General features: G+C 57.0%; 2 protein-coding genes and 1 long non-coding RNA gene across 8 annotated transcripts in view; 1 reads left to right on the top strand and 2 right to left on the bottom strand.

Moving 5' to 3' along the window:
- On the bottom strand, positions 1–6,769 carry GNAT1 (G protein subunit alpha transducin 1). Of its 2 annotated transcripts, XM_043442983.1 has the most exons (10): positions 5,453–6,769; positions 4,791–4,940; positions 3,548–3,590; positions 3,268–3,409; positions 3,009–3,166; positions 2,787–2,915; positions 2,394–2,523; positions 1,925–2,078; positions 1,610–1,801; positions 1–1,222 (listed from the first exon to the last, which is right to left on the bottom strand). In XM_043442983.1, exons 2-9 carry the CDS (start codon positions 4,894–4,896, stop codon positions 1,611–1,613), a joined length of 1,053 nt encoding a protein of 350 aa, XP_043298918.1. In that variant the 5' UTR covers positions 4,897–4,940; positions 5,453–6,769; the 3' UTR covers positions 1–1,222; position 1,610. The 2 variants fall into 2 exon arrangements, with proteins under 2 accessions (XP_043298918.1, XP_043298917.1); XM_043442982.1 differs by having other exon boundaries at positions 4,791–6,769.
- LOC122424795 lies at positions 717–3,842 on the top strand. 2 transcript variants are annotated; one of them, XR_006264535.1, is made up of 5 exons: positions 717–842; positions 1,981–2,054; positions 2,415–2,620; positions 3,234–3,383; positions 3,579–3,842. It is a non-coding gene; the product is annotated as an uncharacterized LOC122424795 (long non-coding RNA). The 2 variants fall into 2 exon arrangements; XR_006264536.1 differs by having other exon boundaries at positions 2,376–2,620.
- A 2,022-nt stretch (positions 6,770–8,791) lies between the features above and the next one.
- Positions 8,792–13,716, bottom strand: part of SEMA3F (semaphorin 3F) — a 47,042-nt gene continuing 42,117 nt past the window's right edge. For all 4 annotated transcript variants that reach the window (XM_043442817.1, XM_043442815.1, XM_043442818.1 and 1 more), the window contains 7 exons: positions 12,675–12,897; positions 11,957–12,045; positions 11,782–11,823; positions 11,438–11,595; positions 11,164–11,231; positions 10,750–10,883; positions 8,792–10,150 (listed from right to left, as the gene is read on the bottom strand). In XM_043442817.1, the coding sequence (XP_043298752.1) occupies positions 9,740–10,150; positions 10,750–10,883; positions 11,164–11,231; positions 11,438–11,595; positions 11,782–11,823; positions 11,957–12,045; positions 12,675–12,897 (1,125 nt within the window). In that variant the 3' untranslated portion in view covers positions 8,792–9,739. The remainder of the gene's footprint in view (positions 10,151–10,749; positions 10,884–11,163; positions 11,232–11,437; positions 11,596–11,781; positions 11,824–11,956; positions 12,046–12,674; positions 12,898–13,716) is intronic.

Raw genomic sequence — 13,716 nt, 5'->3', positions numbered from 1 at the left:
CCTGATGTAAAGGTTTATTGCTGAGTTTGTGTATCTAGCTGAAGGGAGTGCAAATTACGCCCTGGCCTTGTTAGACGGATGTTCCTTGCCCTTGACTACAGCATGGGCCCCGGCCCATGGGCATCAGCAAGGACTAGGTACTTGACGAGGAAGTGGGGAGTAGGGGTAAGGGGACATGGGCCTTTGTCCCGGATAGTTCAGGCATGGCCTTTGTTTTTTCCCACCAGGGCCCTGAATGGGAAGGGTGAGAGAAGCTGCTGGCAGGGACAAGGGGGTCACATGGGTTTGCTTTTGACCCTACCTGAGGCAGACCCCTCTGGACATAATCTGGGCCTCCTTCCGGTCTCAAATCCTCTGCCTGGGGCTGATCGATGGGAGCCGGACTCTGCTCCCAGCCACCCCTCAGGACAGCTTGACCATTGGCCACAACTGATGTCAACAGTACCCTCCCTCGACAGAGTGGCTGGCCTAGAGTGCTGTGGGCTGGGGGGGAGTAGGACATGACTCTGGTCCTATGGGGGAGGGCCTAGGGTATGGGAAGGTTCCAGCTTGAGTCTATTCCTGGTACCAGGAGCCCCCAGGCTTGCCCTGACTCACTAAGTCGTCTCCGTACAAGCTGCACAGGCCAGAGCTGGCTTGGACTTTGGACTCCTGAATCTGCTGGGCGGGGCAGTCACTGGCCACTGGGCAGATGGGCATCAGACCCTGTCACATGGAGGTGGTAAGGCTAGAACGGGCTGATGGTAAGCAGCAGGCCTGCTCAGAGGAGGGCTCCATGCCTGCCCCCTGCCCTTCATAAAGCTCTGGGAGGGAGGGCTGTTTGCTGAACCCAGACTGGCCAGGTGAGTCATGGGCCTCCTGGGGCAGAAGAGAGGCAGGAGATTGGTCAGTGGGGGTACTGCTGAGTCACCATGAGCTGTAGCTGCCCCAAGTCCTGCTTGCTCCTAGTTGGGGCTGGCTGTGGTAGGTCTGGGAGGCCAGTGCAGCCAGGCCGTGAAGGGCAGTGCTGGGGTGGCTGGGGGCATTGGACTCTTGGAGACCTGAAAATCCTGGGAGCCACGAGGGAGGGTTATAGGGCCTCAAGGCTAGCAGGGTTTAGGGTGTTGAGTGTGTGGCTGGTGGGGCCACAGGCTGGGGCCCAGGAGTCCTGGGGGACTGATAGGGTCATATGCATTGGGGCTACAAGGTGGCAAGGGCTGCAGGGTCTCAGGGACGCATGCACCTGTGAAGAGAAGAAGGAAAAGAGTCAGCATCGCTAAGCACCAACATAATTGGGTTCAGGCTGAGAGACAGATGGAGATGGGCGTGGAAGCAATGTCCCAGCTGAGTGAGGGACTGGGGCGGAGTCAAAAGAGAGCAAGTGGGTGGGGCTTGTGGGCCAGGGGCGGGGCCTGTGGCCAGGGGTGGAGCCTGAGGAGCCAGGGTGGGACCCGGAAGCAGAAGGGTCAGAAAGTCCGGGACCAGACGCCAGGCAGTGGAGTGGATCTGGAAAGCTGGGGAGGGGCCTGCAGATGGGATGGGGAGATGGGGATGGGGCCCGGGGGGGGCGGGGTGGGGACTGAGGTCAAGAGGCAAGACAGAGGAGCATCCCGGCCCACGGGGGAGACACCTCAGAAGAGTCCGCAGTCTTTGAGGTTCTCCTTGATGATGATGTCGGTGACAGCGTCGAAGACAAACTTGACGTTCTGCGTGTCGGTGGCGCACGTCATGTGGGAATAGATTTCCTTCACGTCGCGTCGCATGTTGAGCTCGAGGAATTGCACCTTGATGTAGTTGCCGGCGTCCTCATACGTGTTGGGCCCTGACAGGGGAGGGTGGGGGGGGGCTCTCAGTCCCTGCCGCGAAGCCTCCTTCGGCGGCGGGAGGAACGCAGGCCGAGAGAGTGGCTTTGGAGCGCCGCCCGATGGCAGGCCGAGGGTCTCACCGTTGTAGTCCGGAAAGCAGATGCTAAGGTGCGCCTTTTTGATCTTCTCCGAGAAGACGTCCTTCTTGTTGAGGAAGAGCACGATGGACGTGGTGGCGAAGTAGCGGTGGTTGCAGATACTGTTGAACAGGTGCAGGCTCTCGTGCATGCGGTTCTGAGGAGGGCAGAGGCTGTCGGGCACCGAGGGACAGGGGTCGCCACCCCCCTCCACCTGGGTGCGACCAACTGGCCGACCCCAGCCTGCTCTCTGGGCTCCAGGTCCCCACTCAGACAGCTCCAAGACTGTCTCCTCCTCCCCCCACTCACCCAGCCTCCCTTCATCTCCTGATGAGGAGGCTGCCTTGTCTCCTCCTCCAGAGAGCTCTAGGAGGAACGTCCTCTCTCGGTTGCTCACTGAGCCTGCAGCGCTGTCTCCTGTCTCCCCTTTCCTCCTCCCTGCTCAATCGCTCAGGCCCAGCCGGACACTCACCACTTCGTCGTCCTCCACCAGCACCATGTCGTAGGCGCTCAGCGCCGCGATGAAGATGATGCAGGTCACCCCCTCGAAGCAGTGGATCCACTTTTTGCGCTCTGAGCGTTGCCCGCCCACATCGAACATCCTGCGGGGCCATGAGGACCGGAAACCCGTGCATCAAGTCCCCCCGAGACGCCCACAAGCATCCCCTGGCTTCCTAATGCTGGCTGGGAGGCACCCAGGTGGGCCTGGCATCCAGAGGGGCCGGACTTCTCTGCCGGCGGGGTGTTGGAGAAGGGGCAGGATCTCTAGAAGGGCTGGGACCTCTGCGACCAGACAGGCCTCAGGCAGTGAACTTGGGGGCAGGCCTCCCCACGCCAGAGGAGGAGTCAGGGCACAGTGCCCTACCGAAAGTTGAGGTCCTTGAAGGAGAACTGCGTCTCAATAATTCCCGTGGTCTTGACACGGGAGCGCAGCACATCCTGTTCCGTGGGCACGTAGCCCGGGGTTACCAGGCGCTCCAGGTCTGAGAGGTAGCTGTGGGAGACATGGGGTGTGGGTAGGGTTGGGTAGATGGGTGTGCCAGGGCCCCGCCTGCCCCCCACCCCTGCGCCTGGCCTGTGCTCTCACTAGCCAGCGGAGTCGTTGAGCTGGTACTCTGAGGCTCGCTCGAAACAGGCCTGGATACCGGAGTCCTTCCATAGCCGCTGGATGATGTCTGACATCTCCTTGGGCATCGTACCCTCCTCGATGGTGTCTGCCATGTGCATCAGCTTCCGGGCGTCATCCTGAGGGCAGGGAAGTGGTTGGTGGTGACCAGGGGCTGGGGCCCTGCCTCGCACCTCGAATCCCCAGATTCAGGCCCTGTTCAGCTTGTCTCTTGGCACACCTGGCGCGCAGAGTCTCCGTACTGGATGTTGAGTGTGGTCATGGCACGCACGATGGCCAGGATGGACTGTAGTGTGTTGCCATAAATGATGGCAATGAACTCGAGACACTCTTCCAGTGAGTACCCGTCCTGATGGATAATCCTGCAGCCATGGGAGCCGGGTCAGCGCCTCTTGGGTGGGTCAGGGGACAGACCGCCAGTGCACGCCCAACCCCAGGGCCTCAGGTAGGGCAGGGGCACCACCCACCCCCAGGGCCTCAGGTGGGGTAGGGGCGCTCACTTCATCTGCTTGACAATGGTACTCTTCCCAGATTCACCGGCACCTGGAATGGAAACCTGGCCTCAGAGATGCGCACACCGCACCATCCCCTCTATCCCACCTGTTTCCGTACCACACTCCCAAAATAAGGTCCTGATGCCCCAGAAGCAAAATCTAAATGTCAGGAGTGACCGAAGGGGGCTGACGAGGCGAATGGACAACCTCAACTCTGTCCTGGAGCCTCCAACAACTTGGTATGCTGTCTTATCTTTCGGAGGCCAAAAATAAAGAAACCTGGAGCTCCACATTGTGGACGATTCTGGTACTACAGGCATGGGATTATTTGAGCCAGGTCAACCCCTGCTTTTCCACCTGGGGTGGAAGGGAGTGTCCCCAAGAGGCTCAGAGGGAATTAGCACTTTTGCTGGGGGAGAGGACAGAGCTGACAGTCCTTCTGAGCCTGCTCTCATGTGGGTGTCGGGCACAGTTAATGGGATTTCTGGCTTAGCCTGTCTTCCCTGGGGTACTCTGGTTTGGTCTCTCTACGCACATTCACCTGTCTGGCTGAACCCTGGACAGCCTGGGTGAAGCCTGCAGTGCCTTCTCAAAACAGTTCCTTCCCTCGGTGGTAGTGGCAGGAGGAAGTACTGGATCAGTCTTATCTCCCCTCACTACCCATGGGACTAAGGACACGGCTTTATCTATTCCCCACTGGGCCTTAGTAGCCCTCTACACCTTTTAGCTGTCCTGCAGGTCTGCCAGCAATAAAGCTCTGGAAACTGAGGGCCACTGTGTGTGAACCTGGGAGGTCCTAGAAGCTACCTGCTCTCAGGAGGACTGTGACCTTTTCCTTCTCAAGGGAGCAGCCTTGTTGTGGTGCTCCCAACGAGGCCCCTGGTTTCTGGGCCCTGCCCCGCAGGCCCGTCAAGCCAAAGGCTGGGTTTGAGGGAACATAGCCAGGGCAAAAGTGGGCCTTGAACACACATCTCTAAAAAAAGTGTGACTGGCACACACATCTTGGGAGGGGAGGTTGCCTGAGGTTTGAGCCCTCTAGAGAAGGTTTCTGTGGGATACCTAGCCTTAGGGAGCCAAGAGTATCACCACCATCAGGCCTGGTCTTGCTTGGCCTGGGCTCCGCTCTTCTTGTTGCTAGGCTGTAGGCTCATTCTGTTTCCCAAATCACAGCTGCTTCACAGAAGGGCCACCTGCCTGCCCCCAGGTCCCTGACTGGCAGATGTGGCCCCTCCTCAGCCCACCCCCTTACCCAGAAGCAGCAGTTTCACGGTTCGAGCATCTTTCTCAGCATCTTCTTTCAGCTTCTTTTCCAGCTCCCTTGAGTGCTTCTCCTCAGCGCTGGCCCCAGCCCCCATGGTCCCAGCAGGAGGTGAAGGAGGAGGGCGGTGAGTTGGTTCTTCTGGATGGAGGGGGTCCCCAGAGCCAGGCTCAGGCCAGCCTCTGGCCTCCCCGGACACCCTTCTGACCCCAGAACTGGGAATCCAATGGCTGTCTATAGATCTGTGCAGGCCCTGGTGGGGCTGCTTAGTAGGATTTGGGAGTTGTTGGTATCCAGGAGCCAATCACAGACAAGGACAGGTGAATCCAGCTCAGCCCCCAGCCCTCCTAATCAGGCTGGCATGGCCCCAATCCCTCAACTGCTGACTCTGCACCCCCCTCTCTGCGGCTCCCCAAACCCTCTGGGAGAGACCCTGGAGGTAGTCTAGCCCCTGCTCCAAAGCAGGGGGACAAGTTCTGGGTGGCTCAGGCTCAGAAAGGGGAAGAGAGAGCCTCAGTTCTGGGGGTGGGGGTAATGGGGGTGGGCCTGGAAGCAGGGAGGAGAAGAAGCCTGCAAGGAGCACCTGCCCACTGCCTAGTATTGGGCTCAGCACTGCTCCTTGCCGAGCTCACACCAGCCTGGCGGATGCGTACCACATCACTGCACCGATGAGGAAGTGGAGGCTCAGAGGATCACGTGGCAGGAGGTGGTTGAGAAGGGCCGGTGACTCCAGGCCAGGGTTCCATGCTCAACAGGGAGTCAAGAAGGAAAAGTGGACATTGCATTTGCCCTGTACCAAGGGCTGGATCCAACCTGGGCGAGGCCTCTACCTGCCTCCATGATTCCAATAGACTTGGGTGTGTGTGCCTGTGTCCTGTACTGGTGTCAAGCAAGGCAATGACATATGTGTGTCTGTGTATACTTGCGTGTAAACATGTGCCTGTGCTTTCATGAGAACAAGTGTATGTCTGTGCTCGCTTGTTTGTGTACGTGTGTGTGTGCATGGATGCTTTTGTGTACTTCTCATGTGCGTGTTTATATGTGTACCTTGCTATGCTTATGTGGGTTCATGTTGCATGTGTGTGAATGTATAAGTGCATGCACATGTGAAATGCATGTGTGTGGACTTGCCTGTGTGCACGTACATTTATGCACGTGTCTGCCTGTATGTGTGCACATTTGCACGTGTGTGTACACATAAACTTGAGGTCAGCAGTCTGACCTGTAGAGGTGGCCAGGCTCTTCCAGGGAATGTCTTGCAGGCCTGTTATCAAATGGGAACACTGAGTCCCAGAGCAGGTCTGGCACTCCCAGGGGAGGAGCGGATGAGCCCCACTCCTCTTCTGTCCCCTGTGGGTGCCCTGGGACCTGTTAGGGCTATCTCCAGGGCATGCCTGCCTCAGCTTAGGGGTTAGATGTCTGTGTGGGGTTCAGATGGGACAGGGTGTGCTACTAAGTGGAAGTGGTTCAGCTGAGCATGTAGTGTTGAGTTGCAGCCTCTGGAGTTTTGCCACCTCCCATGAGAAGCCTCAGATCCTGGGCTCTCATCCCCCTCCTGGCTGGACTCCCCAGAAAACTTGCTGCCTTAGCACTCAACTCTCGCAGACACAAGGCTGCCAGGGCCCGATATTCTGAGCATTGAAGATTGTCCCTAGTGTTGGGCAAGCTGAACAGGCACATGTAAATCAATGAAGTTAGAACACTCCCTCACACCACACACAAGAATAAACTCAGTTGCTTAAACACATAAATGTAAGACAGGACACCATTAAACACCTAGAAGGGAATGTAGGCAAAACATTCTGACATAAATCGTACCAGTATTTTCTCAGGTCAGTCTCCCGAGGCAATAGAAATAAAAGCAAAAATGAACAAATGGGACCTAATCAAACTTAAAAGCTTTTGCGCCTCAAAGGAAACCATAAACAAAATGAAAAGACACCCTAAGGAATGGGAGAAAATATTTGCAAATGATGACTGACAAGGTCTTAATTTCCAAAATATGCAAAAAAGCTGATGCAACTCAACAACAACAAAAAGTAATCTAATCAAAACATGGGCAGAAGAACTAGACATTTCTCCAAAGAAGACATACAGATGGCCGACACGCATATGAAAAAATGCTCAACATTGTTAATTATTACAGAAATGCAAATTAAAACTACAATGAGGTACCACTTCACACTAGTCAGAATGGCCATCATTAAGAAGTCTATAAATAATGAATGCTGGACAGAGTGTGGAGAAAAGGGAACCCTCCTACACTGTTGGGGGGCATGTCAGTTGGTACAGCCACTATGGAGAACAGTACGGAGGTTCCTCAAAAAACTAAAAACAGAGTTGCCACATGATCCCGCAATCCCACTCCCAGGCATGTATCTGTAGAAAACTGTAATTCAAAAAGATACATGCACCCATATAGTCATAGCAGCACTATTCACAATGGCCAAGAAACAACCTAAACATCCATCAACAGATGAACGGATAAAGAAGATGTGGTACAAAAACACACTGGAATACTACTCAGCCACAAAAATAAATGAAATAATGCCATTTGCAGCAGCACAGATGGAACTAGAGATTATAACACTAAATGAAGCAAGTCAGAAAGAGAAAGGCAAATACCGTATGATACCACTTATATGTGGAATCTAAAATATGACACAAGTGAACTTTTACAAAACAGAAACAGACTCACAGACATAGAGAACAGACTGTGGTTGCTAAGGGGGAGTGGTGTGGGAGAGGGATGGAGTGGCAGTTTGGGATTAGCAGATGCAAACTATTATATATAGGATGCACAAACAGTAAGGTCCTACTGTATAGCACAGGGAACTAAATTCAATACTTTTTGATAAACCATAACAGCAAAGAATATTTTAAAAGGATGTATAAATAAATGTATAACTGAAGCACTTTGCTGCACAGCAGAAATTAACACATTGTAAATCAACTATACTTGAACTAAACAATTAACACACACACACACCACACACTGACCCTAAACATGTGGGAAGTAGACACTGGTTCTGTGAGCTGGGAGCTGGTGGCTTCAACAGCTGCCCTGGGTGAGGGGAGATCCGTTCAGGAGCAATAGATTATTTGTGCCACCTTCAACTTTTAGGTTCCATTTGTCTTCTACCCTGCCACCATGCTGCAAGTGGGCCCTGGGAATCTCTGTAGCCCTGTACACACTGCCCAGGGGCCCAGGTGTATAAAACCAACAAAAATCTGCTTTCTACATATTGGGTTTGCTTCAAGTGGGACTATTCCACTGCCTCCTCATCCCCACCTGGCTCCCCTTGCCTGCCAGGTATGGCCCTGAACCCTGCTGGATCCCTGAGCCTCCCTAGCTATTGACTTCCCCTGCCAACACTTGGGAGAATCCACCTGCCAATGGAGGAGATACGGGTTCAGTCCCTGGCTCAGGAAGATTCCCTGGAGAAGGAAATGGCAATCCATTCCAGTATTCTTGCCTGAAAAATCCCATAGACAGAGGAGCCTGGCGGGCTACAGGCCATAGGGTTGCAAAGAGAGTCACACATGACTGAACACGCATGCACACCAAGGCTTGACTCATTAACTTTTGGCCCAGGGCCCCCAGCCCCACTTCCTCTCCAGCGGCTCCCCACTTATCCTGGTCTTCCCTGCCTCTGGACACTTGCTTGTGCTGGGCCCTCTGCTGAGAGCTGGCAGGAAGGAGACAGGAAGAATGGGAATTTTGCTGATTCTCGGGCCAGGGGCAGCTGTATTGTGAAGGCTGTGGCTTTGTCTTGCCAATTCTGAGTCCTGAGTTCCTGGCAAGACACAAAGCCAGGTGAGAAAGCAGCGTGAGCAAACGATCAAACGGCTGAATGAATGAATGAAAGCTGATCTTGCAAAGGAGACCGTGGGGAACTGGTGGTCAAGCCACATTAGTGGGGGCAGGAGGACAGAATCTGGGTGTGGGCTGAACTCCCACCCTCCCTCCTGTGCCAAGGAGAACGCCAAAGTCCAGTCCCAGAGCCAGTGTTTATTAGCAAGATGGAACCCAAGGGCAGGTGCGGCCGGGCAGCAGAGGGCTGCCAGGAGCCCCCACCCACCTACCCAACTGCCCCCCAGAGCTATTTACACCCATCATCTGAAGTGGTGGGCAGAAGGGAGCCCTGGGGAGCCCCTGCAGGCCCCAGGCCTCCGCCATGGCCCTCTCCCCCCTCAGTGCTACCTGAGCCTGGCCCCTCTGCTGTTCTCCCAGCCCCCGAGTCACAGTGGCACAGAAAAAGCGAAGAGGAGGTAGAGAGGCCAGGCAGGGTGGGAAGGAGGGGCCGGAGGGGCCGGAGGGGCTGCCCCACCCAGGCAGGGCTCCTCTTCTCCTATCCCCAATAAATAGAGAATAAATACCCAGGAAAGGGCTGGCCTTGACTGAGTGCCCCTCTCCCAGGCAGGCGCTGGCATCCTGTGCCGCCCCCTTCTTCCCTTCTCTGAGTGCATCTGAGCCCCCGCCCCCCACCCCCAGTCTCCAAAGCAGTCCTCGCCTCCACGTGCACGCCAACAGCACAGGCTGACGGAACACACTGGCAAAGGTGTGTGTACAGTCCGTGCCCCATCCAGGTAGAGCTTGCTGTCTCCCTGTGTCCTGTCGATCCCGCCGGTGGCTGTCGAGCAGGTAGACTCCCAGGTGAGCCTGGGGACTGTGTGGTCCTGGCCTGACCCGGCCAATTGGCTGGGCCTGGTTAGGTGGGCTCTGTTTTCTGCTGTCTCTGACCAGCTTGGGTCTAAGTTCTGGACGATGCTGCCGTTGAGGCAGGTTATTTACAACCCACCAATAAATACTGTCTTTGCAGGGGCAGGGTGTATATAGAATATAGATATTTTATATATATATATATATATATATATCTTTTATATTAAAAGGAACAAGGGCTAGAGGCTGGCCCATTGCAGGGCTCAGACAGCAGGCCTCATGTGTCCGGCGGGTGGTGGCGGCGGTTCCGGGGTTTTTTCTGGTCCTGGGGTTTAGGAGGCCTGGGTGCCCCTGGGGCCTCCCTGGGACTCGGGGGCACGTGGCGCCAGTAGCCCTGGCAGTACTGGTGGATGAGGCCCACTTCTGGCTGGGCCAGCAGCTGGGCCAGCTCTTGGTAAGGGGGCGTGGGGGGGCCGGCGCCCGGGGGCGGTGGAATGCTCGCAGCTGGCGGTGGGAAGAGGGCTGCATGGACGGCGTCCCGGCCCAGGACGTGCAGCTGCACCCGTGTGATGACGTGCTTGAAGTTGTTCTCAGTGGCTGTACAGGAGTAGAGGCCGCGATCGCCAGGCTGCAGGGCGCGGAGCAGTAAGCCCTGTTCGGTGCGGAGGAAGCGGTCGTCCGCGCGGATCTGTGGGGGCAGGGGGTGGGACTCAGGGGCTGCAGGGCACCTTTGTGGCCACCCCATGGAGGGACACCCATCTGGAATTTCCGTGGAGCAAGAAAAACCCACAGGAAGTGTCTATATGACATCCTCCATTTCCGGAGGAATGACCATAAGGGGAGTCTGTACAATCAGAGAATTCTGGAGTACACATACAATTTCTGTTTAATGAGAATAAACAGATGTTGGGGCACCCTCCTAGAATTTCCGTTTAAGAAAGGATTGCCTAGAAGCTATTTCCATAATAGGAGGGCTACCCGATAGAATTTCCAGATGCTGGAACCCACCCACGTGAGGTACACTGCCAATCAAGCACACATATGGAACTCTCACATAAAAAGGCATGCCTACAAATAGTTTCCATGTAATATGGAAGCCCCACAGAGTTTCCATATAACTGGATTCACCCAAGTGATTTCCACACTGGGAAGGGTGCTTGGAAGGACTTTCTTAGAGTGAGGGCTGCCCCACTCCTGGTTCCTATACCACGCTTCACCCACGTGGAATTCCTACTGTATGAGGGACGCTACCATCCATGGCAGGGACCGCGGGGCACAGGAAGTCACCTCGCGGCGCCGGTCACTGGGATCTCGCTGGAACAGCCACTTCACGGTAGCCTGGGGCGAGCGGGGCTGGCACTCGAGGAAGGCTGCGCTCCCTGCCACGCCGTACTGCACGGACTCCACGGCGTTCTTATTGGCTGCAGAGCAACAGGGTGCCACGTGGAGCAGCTCCGCCTCTGGGCAGACTGTGGGCTGGCGGGGGGCACGTGCAGCCACACACCCCCACATACACACAGGCAGGGCTGTGCCCTCAGGCCTCCACTCCTGGAGGGGGTGGCCAGGGACGTCCCTTCTCCAACCCCTCACCTCCACGGACCGTGGGAGGATCTGTGCAGTGGGGGCCCCGTGAGCGGCTCTGCGGGCCGCACGGCTCCGTGCTGAGGAGCGCCCAGCGGTAATAAGTCACAGCACACTCACCGTTGGAATTGAACCCACGGCACTGCCTGATGGGGTTCCCGTGCCGGACGTCCTGCCGGCGGCTCCGCCTGGATGAAGATAGCTCCTAAAGAAGTATTCTCAAGAAAGCTTGTTCTCCCCAACTCCCCACCACCAGGTCTCTAGAACCCCAAAACTCCAGGCTAGAATCCCTCACCCACAGAGACCTGCAGGGCAATATCACATCCACCTCTAGACCCCCAGGACAAAGCCTCGGGTCTGGTGATCAGAATTCCCAAGGTCTCAGGGCCCGCACCTCTTAGAGGACGCTGTGTAGCGGGAACAGGCTTGGCCATCCCAGGCACAGTAGGGGTCCCGGGCGAGGCAGCAGTCAGCACAGGCGGCCCCATATGCCTGGCAGCGGTGCAGGCTCAGATGTGTGACGCCCACAGCTGAGGCCACGTACAGTTGTTGCTGTGGGCAGGGGTAGGGGCTGGTCAGTTCCCCCCTGGCAGCCAGCTTTCCTTAGGAGCCAGTTGAGCTGGGCTCCTCCCCTTCCTGTTTGGTGCCTCGGTATCCCCCATCTCTCTTTACCACGCGCTTGACCCCAAGGGGAGGCGGGTTCCACTCCCACTCCCAGCCCACCTCACCTAAACTCACCCTCTTGGAAGAGATGGTCATGGTCTTAACAGGTGCTGGGTCCTAGAAGAAAACAGGCATTAGCGTGCGACCCTGGGGACCCCTCTTCCTGTCCTGACCTGGAGGTCTGAGGTCAGGAGGTGGTACCAAGGAGGGCTGTGGTGAGCAGGACAGGCCCGGGTGGTGTCACACCCACCTTGAAGACTTCCACCTCCTCCAGCATGAGCTCCTCCATCTCCTGGTCGTCCTTAGGCAGCACGATGACCTTCTGCACTGTCCCGCGGTCTGGAACGGGCCGGGCAGGGCCTCAGCGGGGCTGAGGGTGCTGGGAAAGGGGCACCAGCCTCAGCCCCTTCCCCACCAGGGCCCAAACCCCCCAAGGGCAGTGGAGTGGGCGTGCTCTGTGCCAAGGTGGAAGAGCAGCCCCCAGATGAGGGGAAGAGGGCTAAGGGGGCTGGCCCTGCATAAGGAGGGAGCCACAGCTAGACTCTGCCCCTCTGACCCCAGACCCTTGTTCGGGAAGCTGAGAACAGCATGCTGAACGTGTTCCCTTGGGTTGAAGACTACTGGGACAGTGGTGAATGTGGTCTGCGTGTGCACACAAGAGCATGTGTGTACTTGGACCCGGGTGTCTTAGAAGTGCCTGCCTCTGTCTTCCCTCTTCCTGCCCAAACATGGGTCCCCAGGCATCCTGGGTCCCCATCCTCCCGGCCACCAGAGATGGGGATGGGAATGGGGTTTCCCCAGCCCCGTTCTCAGTTATCCTGGTAACAGAAGGCCCCACAGGATGAAGGTGGCAGGGCTGACACGGACAACCTTGTAGCAACCCCCTGGGAGGTTAAGGCCCAGCCCTGCGGGTCAGCCCTCCACCCAGCGGGCCCAGCGTGGGAAGGGCCGGGAGCAGCAGTGGGTACCTGTGCCCAGGAAAAGCACCTCATAACGCCCGTCGGCTGCGTCCACCTGGTCCACGGCCACAGTGGTGAGACGGTAGGGGGCGCCCGTGCGGACCACCAGGGGCCGCCGCTGCAGCGGGTAGACGGCCTGGTACATGAGCGGGTGGCTGCGCATGAAGTTGATGACTTCATCAGGGTAGTCCTTGGTGGACTTCATGGACGGCGTGAAGGTTCCGCCAGGGCACTGCAGGCAGGTGATGAGCGTCAGGCCCAGCCCGCCCCGGGCCCGCAGGGGCCCATTCGCTCCAGAAGAGGTCTCCCCTCTGTCCGTGCCCACCTGCTGGCTCCGCTTCTCAGAGCTGCCCCCCATCTGGGCTTCTGCCCTCCACCCAACCTCTCTGCAGGTCCTGCTCCAGCTGAGGTCTCCAGGTCTCACCCAGCCAGATCCCACAGCCCTCTCCCCAGCTCACGTGCCATGACCTTGTGGCAGCCATCTGGCAGAGCTGAGCATGGCCTTTCCAGGTCCTCATCCCCACCCACTTGTCTGACTGCTCTTCCAGACCCCCCCGCTCCTCCCCCCGCTCCACCCCCTGCTCAGCGGGAGCTCCTGCCCCAGCCTAGCCATGTGATCGGATCATGATGTGTTCCTGCTTCCACTCCTGTGGTGGCCCCGTCACACCAAGATCAGGTGGGTCGCCTCCCTGCAGGGGCTCCTGCCCACCTCCCCCCCACCTCCAGCCTGCCTTGAAGACTTCCCCCACAACTTCCAGCTCCCAAACAACCCCCCCTGCCCCCAGAGGGTGCAGCCTGCCACACCCAGCCACCATTTCTGTTTCAGGATCCTAGCTGGCTTCTTTCACAGCCTGACACTGTTTGTAAATGGTGGAGTTTTCTTTTTAACTTCAACTTTATAGCGGGTGAATGGGGAGTTTATACATGTGTGTGGTCCGCCCTCCCCTCCCTGCCCGCCACTTGGCTATGAGTGTCACAGTGGTGGGGCCCACGTCTGCAAAGGGCCTGACCCAGCATAGGTCATAGAAAGAGAGGAAATGGAAAGGCGGGC

This window comes from Cervus canadensis, chromosome 22, assembly GCF_019320065.1.
Source record: "Cervus canadensis isolate Bull #8, Minnesota chromosome 22, ASM1932006v1, whole genome shotgun sequence".
In the NCBI taxonomy this organism is placed as follows: Eukaryota; Metazoa; Chordata; class Mammalia; order Artiodactyla; family Cervidae; genus Cervus; species Cervus canadensis.
This window is presented reverse-complemented; position numbering and strand designations above follow the sequence as displayed.